This window comes from Pongo pygmaeus, chromosome 9 (genome assembly GCF_028885625.2).
Source record: "Pongo pygmaeus isolate AG05252 chromosome 9, NHGRI_mPonPyg2-v2.0_pri, whole genome shotgun sequence".
Lineage (NCBI taxonomy): Eukaryota > Metazoa > Chordata > Mammalia > Primates > Hominidae > Pongo > Pongo pygmaeus.
Window position 1 is genome coordinate 116,292,404 of NC_072382.2, and position 13,193 is coordinate 116,305,596.

The 13,193-nt window shown below is 36.6% G+C and overlaps 1 protein-coding gene across 1 annotated transcript in view; it reads right to left on the bottom strand.

Annotated features, from left to right (window-relative positions):
* The window catches only part of NXPE1 (neurexophilin and PC-esterase domain family member 1), a 30,856-nt gene extending 20,783 nt beyond the window's left edge, over window positions 1-10,073 (bottom strand). The window contains exons 1-3 of the mRNA XM_054438037.2: window positions 10,045-10,073; window positions 8,575-8,633; window positions 8,295-8,403 (exon numbers count right to left, since the gene is read on the bottom strand). Coding sequence (XP_054294012.2) covers window positions 8,295-8,393 — 99 coding nt within the window. The 5' untranslated portion in view covers window positions 8,394-8,403; window positions 8,575-8,633; window positions 10,045-10,073. The remainder of the gene's footprint in view (window positions 1-8,294; window positions 8,404-8,574; window positions 8,634-10,044) is intronic.
* Between the last annotated feature and the right edge of the window lie 3,120 nt (window positions 10,074-13,193).

A 13,193-nucleotide genomic window follows, 5' to 3' on the forward strand; every position in this document is an offset into this window, starting at 1 on the left:
AAAATATAAACTTCACTAAATCGCAGTAAAAAACAAGCAAATAAACTAGACCCTATAAAGACATGAATATATACGATTATAACACAAAACAATATGTCATACTGACACCAAACATATTTACCACATCAATAAATATAAATTAGCTTATCTCACCAATTAAAGTATATTTTCAGGTCAGGTAAAGTGGCTTATGCCTATCATGCCAGCACTTTGGGAGGTTGAGGCAGGAGGATCACTTGAGGCCAGGAGTTTGAGACCAGCCTGGGCAAATATGGCAAGACTCTGTCTCTACAAAATACATAAAGAAATCACTTTGGGAGGCTGAGGCAGGCGGATCACTTGAGGTCAGGAGTTTGAGGCCAGCCTGGCCAACATGGTGAAACTCTGTGTTTAATAAAAATACAAAAATTAGTTGGGCGTGGTGGCGGGCAGCTGTAATCCCAGCTACTCAGGAGGCCGAGGCAAGAGAATTGCTTGAACCTGGGAGGCAGAGGTTGCAGTGAGCCAAGATTGCACCATTGCATTCCATGCACTCCAGCCTGGGCGACAGAGCAGGACTCTAATTATATATAATTATATATATTATATATTAGCCAGATGTGGTAGTGTGTGCCTGTAGCCCCAGCCACTCAGGAGGCTGAGGCAGGAAGATGACTTGATCCTGGAGAGCCATGTTTGTGCCACTGCACTCCAGCCTGGGGTACAGAGTGAGACCCTGTTTAAAAAAAAAAAATCTTTTTAGATTGGTTAACAAAGCCAAATCACTGTGGCTTACATAAGAGACATACTTACAGCACAGATTCAGAAAGATTTTTTAACAAAGAAGAATGGTGCTTAATAATGAGAGATTAAACACTTCCCCAAGATTGGAACCAGTCAAGAATGTCCTCTTTCACCACTCCTATTCAACAATGTAGTAGAAGTCCTAGCTAGTGCAATAAAACAAGAAGGAAAAATAAGAGGCATACATATTGGAAAGGAAAAAGTAAAGCTGTTTTTATTAACAAATTACATGACTGTCTATGTAGAATCTACCCAAAGAATCTATAGAAAATTCTTGGAACTACTAAGTAAATATAGCAAGGTTTCAGGAAACAAGGTCAATATATAAAATTTAATTGTTTTCCTGTATACTAGCAAGGAACAATTGGAATTTGAAATTACAAAAAAGAAAACCATTTACAATAGCACCAAAAAAGTGAAGTACTTAAGTATAAATCTAACAAAATATATACAGGATCTGTATGTAGAAAGCTATGAAACATTAATGGAAGAAATTTTAAAAAATCTAAATAAATGGAGAGAGATTCCATGTCCATGGATTGGACAGACTAAATATTGTTAAGATGTCAGTTCTTCCCAACTTGATTTATTGATTCAATACCATTTCAATAAAAATCCCAGCAATTTTTTTGTAGCAATCAACAAACTGACTGAAATTTTATATGGAAAGGTAAAGGAACCAAAATAACCAAATTCTGAGAAAGAAGAGCAAAATGGGAAGAATTTCATTGTCCCATTTCAAGGCTTACTACAAAGCTGCCGTTATCAAGGCAATGCAGTGTTGGTGAAAGAATGAACACATTAATCAAGGGAATATAATAGAAAGCCAATAAACAAACGTATACAAATATTATCAATGGATTTTTGACATAGGCACAAAGGCAATTTGATGGAAAAATGAGTCTTTTCAGCAAATAGTGCTGGAACAATTAGACGTTCATACATAAAAAAATGAGCCTAGACACAGACCTCACAATTGACAGAAAAGTTAACTGTAAATGGATCACAGACCTAAATATAAAATCTAAAATTTCTGGAAGAAAACACACATGAAAATCTGTGTGAACTTGAGCTGTTGATGAGGTTTTAGAAATAATATAAAAAGCACAATCCATGAAAGAAAAACTGATAAGTTAGATTTTATTAAAAATTAAAGCTTCTGCCCTGTGAAAGACACTGTTAAGAGGATGCAGAGATAAGCCATAGAGTGTGAGAATATATTTCCAAAACACTTATCAGGTAAAGGACTTCATCTAGAATATACAAAGAACTCTTAAAACTCAATAATAAGAGAAAACAATTTTAAAATGTGCAAAAGATCTGAATGGACACCTCACCAAAGAAGATACACACATTACAACTAAATATATAAAAAAGACACTCAATTTCATTTGTCAGGGAGACAATTAAAACAGCAATGAAATACTAATACATATCAATTAGAATGGCTAAAATTAAAAAAAAAACCTGACAATACCAGTTGCTGGTGAGAATGTAGAGCAGTAGGATTCTCACTCATCGCTGGTGGGAATCCAAAATGGCACAGCTACTTTGAAAGACAGTTTGATAATATCTTATAAAGCTAAACATAGTCTTACCATTCAGTATAGCAATTTTTCTCCTGTATACATATCCAGTGATTTGAATGCTTATGTCCACACAAATACCTGCACATGAATGTTTATAGCAGCTTTGATCATAGTTGCCCAAAACTGGAAGCAACCAAGAGGTCTTCAGTAGGTGCATATAGATAAACAAATTGTAGTACATTGATACAGTGGGACAATATTTAGCAATAAGAAAAATGAGCTATCAATCCATGCAACAACATAGGTGAATCTTAAATGCATAATGCTAAGAGAAAGAAGCCCATCTGAAAAGGCTATGCACTGTATGATTGCATAACTATGACATTCTGGAAAAAGGTGGTTCTATAGAGATCAAAAACCAATCAATGGTTGCCAGAGATTTGGGGAGGGGAGAGAGTTGAATAGGTGAAGCAGAGGGGGACTTTTTAGGTCAGTGAAATTACTGTGTATGATACTGTTGTGTATACATGAAACTGCAAAAGCTCATTGAATCTTATAACACAAAGAGTGAATTTTTTTTTTTTTTGAGACAGAGTCTTGCTGTGTCGCCAGGCTGGAGTGCAGTGGTGTGATCTTGGTTCACTGTAACCTCCACCTTCTGGGTTCAAGCGATTCTCCTGCCCTAGCCTCCCAAGTAGCTGGGACTACAGGGGCACACCACCACGCCCAGATAATTTTTGTATTTTTTAAATAGAGATGGAATTTCACCATGTTGGCCAGGTTGGTCTCGATAGCTTGACTTTGTCATCCACCCGCCTCGGCCTCCCAAAGTGCTGGGATTACAGGCGTGAGCCACTTCCCCTGGCTAAGTGAATCTTAATGTATGCAAAATAAAAAAATCAATTAGGAGATTGAGGGCCTAAAGGGTAGAACACAGTGTTTTAACTGTATTACAAATTTAACTGTATTACAAGTGTATGACATAACCTTGCTGGAGAAAAGTGCTCACCTAAGCTGCTTTGGAAATTAATAGAGTCTGTAAGGCAAAAGACAAAAAGAACTGCATATAAGCACTGTACTCTCAGTTAACAATTCTGAAACCATTGTATGTGTATGCTGGGAGGTGAACAAATAAGTAAATAAATAGATGACAGATGGTGGGAGCCAGATTCCTCATGATTGTTGTGGTAGGTAAAGGCTAGTGTGTGAACCATGTAGTGATAGATGAGAGAAATATCAGTATGAGCCCATGTTTAGCTTAATATAGATTGAAATGGAGATTTTACATATAATTATAGATATGCATGTATTACTGCCTAGTATCATACATATATATTTTTTTCTTTTTCTTTTTTTTTTTTAGAGATGGGGTTTTGCTATGTTGACCAGACTGGTCTCAAATTTCTGGCCTCAAACGATCCTCCCATCTCACCCTCCCAAAGTGCTAGGATTACAGGCATGGGGCACCATGCCTGGCCAATATTTCTGAGCGCTGTCTTCTGAGAGGGCCTAGAAGCGAAGACACCCCAATAGTAACAAACAGAGCCAGTGTCTAGATCTTTGTTTCCAATACCATTCTCCAATAAAAGGAATCAGGGCTCCTTGGATAAGTGGCTGATTCTAGGGCTGGGGGAGGGAATATACAAGATGAGCCTAAAGCATCTTGTAGTGTCAGAAAGCAAGAAATGCTCAAAAGAAGCAAACAAACAAAGGAACACAGGAACCAATGGAAAGAGCTCTCAATGGCCAAACTAGAACAATTTGAGTAACAAAATAATGTACTGTTGGATTATGTCCCAAAGTATGAAATAAATATCTATGAATTCACACTGATGTAAATGAATGATTGAATAAACAAATATGTGAGGGATAATAGACAAATCTCTTGTACAGAAGAATTCCAGATAATGTATGCAGATTCTCCCCACTCAAGGAGATGGAACAGAACTGCCCAATCCTTAAGTGTGGAATTGACCTAGTGACCTCTTTCGAAAGAGTACAATAAAGAGCAGGGTGGGGCAGAAGGAAGAGTAATCTTACTGTGGAGAAACCTCATGAACATCAGCTCAGCCAGGTGATCAAGATTAACATCATCAGTGATGTCATATTGACGGCATGCATCCTTGATGTGATGTGATGAGTGGAAGACCACTTAGCTGTGTGATCTTCCTTCCCTAAGCCCATGAATTCTGTTTAACCATGAGAAAAATAACAGATAAACTAACATGGAAGGACAGTCTACAAAATACCAGACCACTCTTCCTTAAAATTGTCAATGTCATCAAAAACAAGTAAAGTCTAAAGAGAAGTGACAATGAAATGTAATGTTGGCTGGGTGCGGTGGCTCACGCCTGTAATCCCAGCACTTTGGGAGGCTGAGGCAGGTTGATCACTTGAGGTTAGGAGTTTGAGACCAGCCTGGCCAACATGGTGAAACCCCATCTCTCCCCAAAAATATAAAAATTAGCCGGGTGTGCTGGTTCATGTCTATAATCCCAGCTACTCGGGAGGCTGAGGCAGGAGGATCACTTGAACCTGGGAGGCAGAGGTTGCAGTGACCCGAGATGGCGCTACTGCACTCCAGCCTGGGTGTCAGAGCAAGACTCTGTCTCAAAAAGGAAAAGAAATGATGTAACATGGCACCCTGGATTGGATTGTGGATGAGAAAAAGCATATTAGATAGAAATTAAGGAAATCTGAATAACGTATGGACTTCAAATTGTAAGTATCAGTATGGTTTTATTGGTTGTGGCAAATTATGCTACAATAATGTTGAAATGGAGGATATTGGGTACAGGGTATAGAAGAACTTCCTGTAATATCCTTACATTTTTTCTGTAAACCTGAAGCTATCCTAAAGTAAAAAGTTTATTAAATCTTAAGAAAATCAGAGATTGAACAATTGAATACCACATTAAAAAAAAGGGAAAAGCAATCTTGGTATCTGATAAGGTAACATTCATAACCAAAAAAGTATTAAGAGATGAAGCAGGATACTATATATGTAAAAGGATAATTAAAACACAAGCAATGAATATTTATGCACCGAGTACAGAGATACATGCTTAAAGCAGAAAATATAAGAGATGCAAGAATACTTAGAGAAATTCACTTTAAGGATAGCCACATCTAATATGTGACTTATTTATGGCATGCCAAGTGAACAAAGTTAGTAAGGCTATAAAAGAACTAATAACCGTAAAGACAGACTGAACTCTGAATTCTAATAATGGAGAATATAACTTTAGAGGAACATATGAAACCTTTACAAATATTCTCTATATCTCAGGTCATGACGAAAACCTCAGTAAATGCTAATTGGTAGAAATAATAATAAAGGCAGCATTCTTATAATGCAGGTACTTAATAGAGATTTATGAAATAAAAACCCCAAATACCATTCCACTCTGAAGTTAAAAATGTTCCTAAACAACTCGTGACTCAAAGAAAAATACCAAATAAAATCAATTGGGTATTTTGAAAGTAACTATAATTAATGCATATTATGTTAGAATCTATGAGATACAGCTAAAAGAATTATCAGTTAAGTTTGTAGCATTAAGTATCTATGTAAATGAGGAGATAAAACTAAATGAATTAAACACACAGTTAAAAAGTTAGAAAAAGGAAAACAGAGTAAATCAAAAGAAAGCAAAAGGTAGGAATTGATAGGAAGGTAAAAGCAAAAGTAATGCATTAAAATACAGAAAAATAGTAGAAGAAACAAAAACCTGGGTTTTATTTTGAAAAAATAAAAAATAAAAAAAATAGACAAACCACTAGTGAATCTAATCAATTCAAAAGGAAGAAAACACAAATATGTAAAATTAGACATCTTTGGGGGAAAACCTGAAAAGGGGGAAAAGTTTAAAAGTCACAGGATGATTTTCACAATTTTAAGCAAATACATATGAGAATCTAGATAAAATGGATAACTCAGAAAATACAACCTATCAAAATTGACCTGAGTGACATTAAAAAAATAGAGAATAGTGAAAAAAGTAGCAGAGCACTGCTACTGAATGCACAAAGCCAGGCTGGTGGAATTCTACCAAACTTTAAAGATCAGTCAATCCCGATATTACTTAAATAAGTTCAGAGCACTAGAAACAAATAAAAACAAAAAGCTTCCAAATCAATTCTTATGAAATAAGTGTAATGTATTTTCCAAAACCTGATATTGTACCAAGAACTTTAGATTTATGAATATTGAGATATACATCTTAAATAAAATATTGGCAAGCAATCCAAATGAACATTACGCAAAAATAATACATCATAATTCAGAGAGTTTTATTCCAGGAATACACATTTTGTTCCGTTTTTAATGTAATTCCTCACATTAATACAGCTAATGTGAGGAATTACATGATTATCTTCATAAATGCACAAAAGGACTTTGACAAAAGTAGTACTGATTCATGTTGAAAAACACAACAGAAAGAAATTTATGGATTTCCTCTACTCATAAAATACATACTTTAACTCAAAAGCTTGCATTTTACTTAAGGGAAACACTAAAGGCTTTGTCACCAAAATCAGGAACAAGACAAGGATGTCTACTATCTCATTACATTCAACATTGGGATGAAGGTGTTAGCAAATGCAGTTAGAGAAGAGAAAGCAATTCGAGACACTGGAATTGAAAAGGAAATAAAAATAATCTTTATTTTCAGATGCAATTGTTAATTATCTGAAAAACCCCAAAGTATCAATAGAGAAATGACTACAAATAATAAAAGAATTTAGTAAAATAGTAGGAAATAAAATTAATACATAAAAAAATAGCTTTTGTGTATATAGACAAAAAACAGAGAGAAGCTAAAATGGAAGGGACAATCCAATATATGGCAGCAAAATGATAATAAAATATTTAAGTGTACATTTGGCACAAGTGTCCAAGATTTATATGAGGAAAACTCACAAAACACTACTGAAGAAAACAACATTGAACAAATGTAAAGGAAACCATGTCCTTGGATAGAAAAACTTAACATCATAAGGATGTTGTTTAGTCTTCCAAGGTTAAATTATACATGTAATAAAATCACAGTAACAATGTCCTAAATATCTTCTGGGCCAGACAGGCCAGTTAGAAAATTCACTTGAAAAGATAAATGAGAGAGAATAGTTACAAAACGTATGGGGAACAGAAAAGCCAAAAGTGTTGGGTGTGGGTAGGATTAGCTCTACTAGATATTAAAACTTACTTGTAAAAATCTTTATAATTAAAGTAGGATGGTATTGATGCATGAATAAAAAGACAATGTAACAGAATTGAAAATCAGAAATAGACCTCATTATACATACAAATTTAGTATAGTACGGAGGCCGCACTCAAAATCAGTGAGGACATGGAATGGAATTTTTAATAACAGGATTAGGGTAATTGGAGAGTCATATGGAAAAAGTTAAATGAGATTGATATCTTATACCTTTCAACAGCATAAATTCCAAGTGGATCAGATATTTATAGACAATGTAACTATACAAGTAAAAAAATAAGAAAACATGGATGAATACCTGTATAATCTTTGAGCGGGAAAAACTTTCTAACTATGACTTAACACCCAGAAACATGTTATAAGGGAAACAGTACTGCTTAAAAAATAACTTTTGCATGGAAAAGGAAATCATAGACACAATAAAAAGATAAAATGACAAGCTGGATTTACATGGCCAGATTGAGTGTTTAAATAAGTTATTTACTGATGAGGAAGTTGGTAGCTTTAACAAGGGCCATTTTGGGAGCATGTGCAAGGTCAAATCCTAATTGGAATGGACTGAGGATGGATGGGAAATGAAGAAATAGAGGTTGTTGTTGTCCACGATGCCTCTAAGAAGTTAGGTATAGAGAGAGAAGATAGGGCAGAGTTGAAGTAGGGGAGGAGGGACAGGACTAATGGAGTCGGACTGACTTGAGGCACGTCGCACAGGTGAGGGCTTACTGTGTGATCTGCATCAAAGGTGATTTGCTCCTACCTTTGTGAAGTTCTGAGAAATTATAAAAATCATCCAGGTGACTACTGAAAAAGAGATCAAGATCAGCAGCGTTTTTTGAAGCATCGTATTTGAGGACATGACGAATGTCCTAGGAGAGATGACACAAGAGAGGAGTCGTGAGAAGTGAATCTCTCTGTACTCACTCATTATTTTATTTATAACTTGTAATTTGCCTCCAAAATTTTGTTCTCCTTTTGTGAGTCACTCTCTTCTTTCCCTCTGCTAACTAACAGCTCATACCCCCAATCCTTTTGTCTACCTATTGCATACTTCTTGTCCAGGTTTCACTTAGGATTGTTGCTTCCTCCTTCCAGGACCCTGAAATGGAAGTCAAAGTTACCTTATAGGTTCTCTTAATGCCCTCTGTATTTTCTTAGTTACAAGACATAACAATTACAATGAGAAGCAGAAAAATTAATTCATCAGCATGTCTTTTAGGGGAAGACTAGGGATAGTGGATGAACCACAGGAATATGCTCGTATTACAAAACATAATCTGTAAAATGCCTTTAAAGAAAGCCAGTCCTGTTAACTGGGCAGGGAGGTGAGATGGGTAGCTTTTGTTTTGCTGAATGCCGAGTCTAAAATTTGGAAATAGAAACTCCTTCAGGAATGAATTACTCTGCATAATAAAGAAGAGATGATCCAATAAGGCTGGGCACCGTGTGAGGAAGGGGGAAAAAGGAGATAAAAAGAGATGATGAGGGAGAGAGATGGAGAGAGAGAGAAAGAAGCTCCTCCATACCATGCCCATGTTAGTACTGTCATGGAGAACAGAAATAAAATGATATGATTTAAATAGCTTATTTTAGGAAACAAAATGTAAAGCCTTGCCTCTTTGTCCCTTATCAAATCCTCAGTGAAGTCTCAATTGTGTGAAAGCTTTTGTGTGAGTGGATTCGTTTTGTGGAATCCAAAAAGGTTCTGTGTTTTGAATCTGGATGCACAGAGCAAAATTAGATACTTCACAGGCAAAACGGAAGTGAGAGAACAAAGGATCAGTTTAGAGTTGGTTAACCTTTGGGAAGTCCAAGATGAAATTATTTTAAACAAGATGTAGTACACAGTTGCAACTCATATTGAGTCATTACCTTCTGATTGATCTATGACTTCCCAATTATTGAAGCGTGTGGTGCGGGAGAACTTGTAGAGGTGTTGAGTGTTGAGACCAAATGAAATGAATGCAGAAGAGAAGACAAGGGGCAGCTCTAATTTGTGTCACATACTATATTTCAATAGATTATTTACTTTTTAATTTCCAAAAGACTGTCAATTTCTGAAGAATTGGAATAATGTCTATCCCAGCATTGTATGTCCAGTGCCTAGCATGGTGCCTGACAAGCACAATATTTGTTGAATAAATAATTTCAAAACAGAATCCCGATTTTTAGACCAACTTCAACTTCTATCCACTGAAATTTCATATTTTCCCAGAATGTACAAAAAGCATGTTCAACAGGGCAAAGAAAAAAAAAATCAGTCAAGGGGCTACTCTGACCCCTCCTGCCCCCGAGACTGATCCAGGTTTTCTGACTTTTAAGTGAATTTTGTAAAGTATGAGTTATATCATCTAATTCATTTTTCCTTGCCTAGAAAGTGGTGCATATGGATGCGTTTCAGCAGCATTGAAAAAAAAAGTATGATTGCTATTGCACTTTTACAAATCTTAGATTCTCTATCTCCTTTTCATAGATCTTTAAGCTTATTCTGTAAAATACTGGGTACTTACCCAATAGGTGTCAGGTAGCACAGAATGCACTGAAAATAAGGAGAAGCAGCAAAATGAATGAAATAAACATTTATGTTGGATTAGAATACAGTAGTAGAAATACCAAATTCTTGTTGATCTCTGAAGAAACTTTGTTCTTCTAAGCTCCTGAGTCTTTGCCCAAGCTGTGCTGCCTGAAATTCTTATTACCTCCTCCCTCACTGCACCAACACTGCTCAATCTCCACCATGCTTCCTGGTAAACTTGGAAAATTCCTATTCATTGTTTGGATTTGAGCTTTAATGCCAACTGTTCTTTCCTCAATTGTTTTCATTGATAATTTATTCCTTTGTGCTCTTATAGTCTCGTATGCATACCTTTGTAATAATATGTGCTATACTGTTGTATCTCCTTATGTGTCTGTGCCTTCATTAGACTGACGGACATTCTAGAGGAGATTCCCTCAGAGAGTCCCTCATTCGAGAGGAGAATCACCTCAGGCTGAATCTACCTATCTTGGATTGCTGATATGTCACAAGATCCCAGTCCTGACAACCAAGCAGTTCTGTGGTTCATATCCCTGGTCTGACATTTCCACTGTTGCACTACCAACTTTGGTTAGAGTTGGCTCCTTTGAGAGTGGCCAGAGAGCTTCTTTGTCAGAAGGAATTTTACTGATGGCAGAGTTTTGGAAATTTATTAACCCCGTCTTCTATACCATGCTTATTTTTGCATCTATTTTCTACTTGGAACCCTTAATTAAGATCACATTTGTCTAAGCCATAAGTAACTGCAAATCAGACTTCTTAGAATCCTATGGCCAGATAATCTCATTTATTCCGAAATCAATGTCTCACCTAGATTCTACTCCTTAGCTTGAGCTCTGCATATCCCAGTGTCTTTAAGATGTCTCCACTTGGAAATCCTCACTGGTAGAGGTGAGCTGAACCCAGCCTTTGCTAGCTTATGAAAGCCTATTCATGCACATTTCTTTCCAACTGCTTATTCAGTGACATCATCTTGGTAGCTTGAAATAGGCCATGATGGGTACATTTGGATCGTGGAAATCATCAAACGCTGTAAACAGGATTTTTGTTTTTGTTTTCTGGGAGAGCAGGTTTGTCAGTATACCCCTGCTCATAGGAATCTCAAAGTCAACTTGTCTAATTGCAATGTTTTTTCTTCTTCCAAATGTCTTCTGCTTTTTCTTCTCCCCGTCTTTGTGAATGGTATCCCAAATCAGAAACTTGGCCGCTGTCTGACTCACTTGTCTCCTCTCCTTATGCTTCTATATGGTCATTCTCAGACAGAATTGAATCAATATGTGGAGCCCGATAGTTGTCTCTTTCATCAGCTGTAATAGAAACTTGTAGCTGGACATGTGTTAGCCGAGATATACAACCTTTCCCGGCCTCTATTGTATTTGACTGTGGCCAGGACACTGAGTTCTCTGATATGTAAGCAGAGGCCATGTGTGCCATACCTCCTCCAGGTTCTCTTTCCTCTTCCTACTTGTGTAAACAAGAGGGGGCAGCAGCCTAGCTTAGACCACAGAGGTGATGACAATATCCCAGAACAGGGGGTTCTTAAACATTCTTTGTGACATGAGCCCTTTGATAGTCAGTCCTATGACCTCTTTTCCAAACATAAAATAAAATGTATAGAATTATAACAAAAGCCGATTATACTGAGGTACAGTTATCAACATTTTAAATAACCTAATTTGTTATATAGTCATATAGCATTTTTTAATTAACACACTAAATAACAAAATTCAGCAGCCAGGTCTTATATTTACAGTAATTTCAAAGCAATAATAATTATGAGTGATATTTCAAGATTCTTTATTAACAGTACTGTGATATGAAAATAATCTGTGAGTTCAAGTTGCTAAGCCACAGGCATTGCTAATACTACCGTGATTTGTTGTCATAATTCATAATTGAAGAGATTGCTAAACTTTATTTAGAAGCTAGTGAAAATAAAGATGTAATTTTTTTCCCATTCAGGTTCACAGGTCTCCTAAATTCTGTGCATGGGCCCATTTGTGGGCCTGCCAACCCTAGAATAAGACCACTGGCAGGGGATAGCAGAGCTTGATGACCTTCCTGGATGACCTCAGGGTGCACACCCTAACTAGATAGTTACGTGAGACATAAATCCCTATCTTGTTTTCTTGTTTAAGTCATTGCATTTTGGGAGTCTTTTTTTTTTTTTTTTTTTTTTTTTTTCATGGCAGTGCAGCCTGTCTACATCTACCTATTAAGTATCTCTTCAATTTGTCATTACTCTTTTTTTTTTTTGTCATTACTGTTGCTGTCTGGTATAGGTATTGCTGGGGCATTAACTGGGAATTGTTTCAGCTTTGTTTTTACAGCATTACTGAGGTATAATTTACATTCAATAAGAATACATGAATTTTATTTTTTTTTTTGAGGTGGAGTTTTACTCTGTTGCCCAGGCTGGAGTACAGTGGTGAGATCTCGGCTCACTCCAACCTCCACTCCCGGGTTCAAGCGATTCCCCTGCCTCAGCCTCCTGAGTAGTTGGGACTACAACAGGTGTGTGCCACCATGTCCAGCTAATTTTTTATATTTTAGTAGAGATGGAGTCTCACCATGTTGGCCAGGATGGTCTCGATTTCCTGACCTTGTGATCCGCCCGCCTTGGCCTCCCAAAGTGCTGGGATTACAGACGTGAGCCACCATGCCCGGCCAAGAATACATGCATTTTAAGTGCACTGTTTTATAATGTTGGCAAATGTAGACACCTGTGTACCCACCACAATCAATAAATAGAATATTACCACCACCCCAAAGTTCCATTTCCTTGTCAATTTTTCCTCCTCCTGTGCGTGCCCCACTGCCCATGCCTAATGTGTTTCTGGCCCCGGATAATCACAGATTTAGTTTTTGGCACTACAGATGGGATTTGTTTTCCTAGAGTTTCACATAAATAGAATCATGTAGAATGTACTCTTTTGTGTCTGGCTTCTTGGACTTAGGATTATGTTTTTGAAGATTCATCGATGTTGCATTTATCAGTAGTTTGTTCCTTTTCATTATTGAGCAATATCTCATAATATCTTATCTATTCCTCATTTGATAAATATTTGGGTCATTTCAAGATTGGGGCTATTGTGAATAGAACTGCTCTGAATATTCATATAT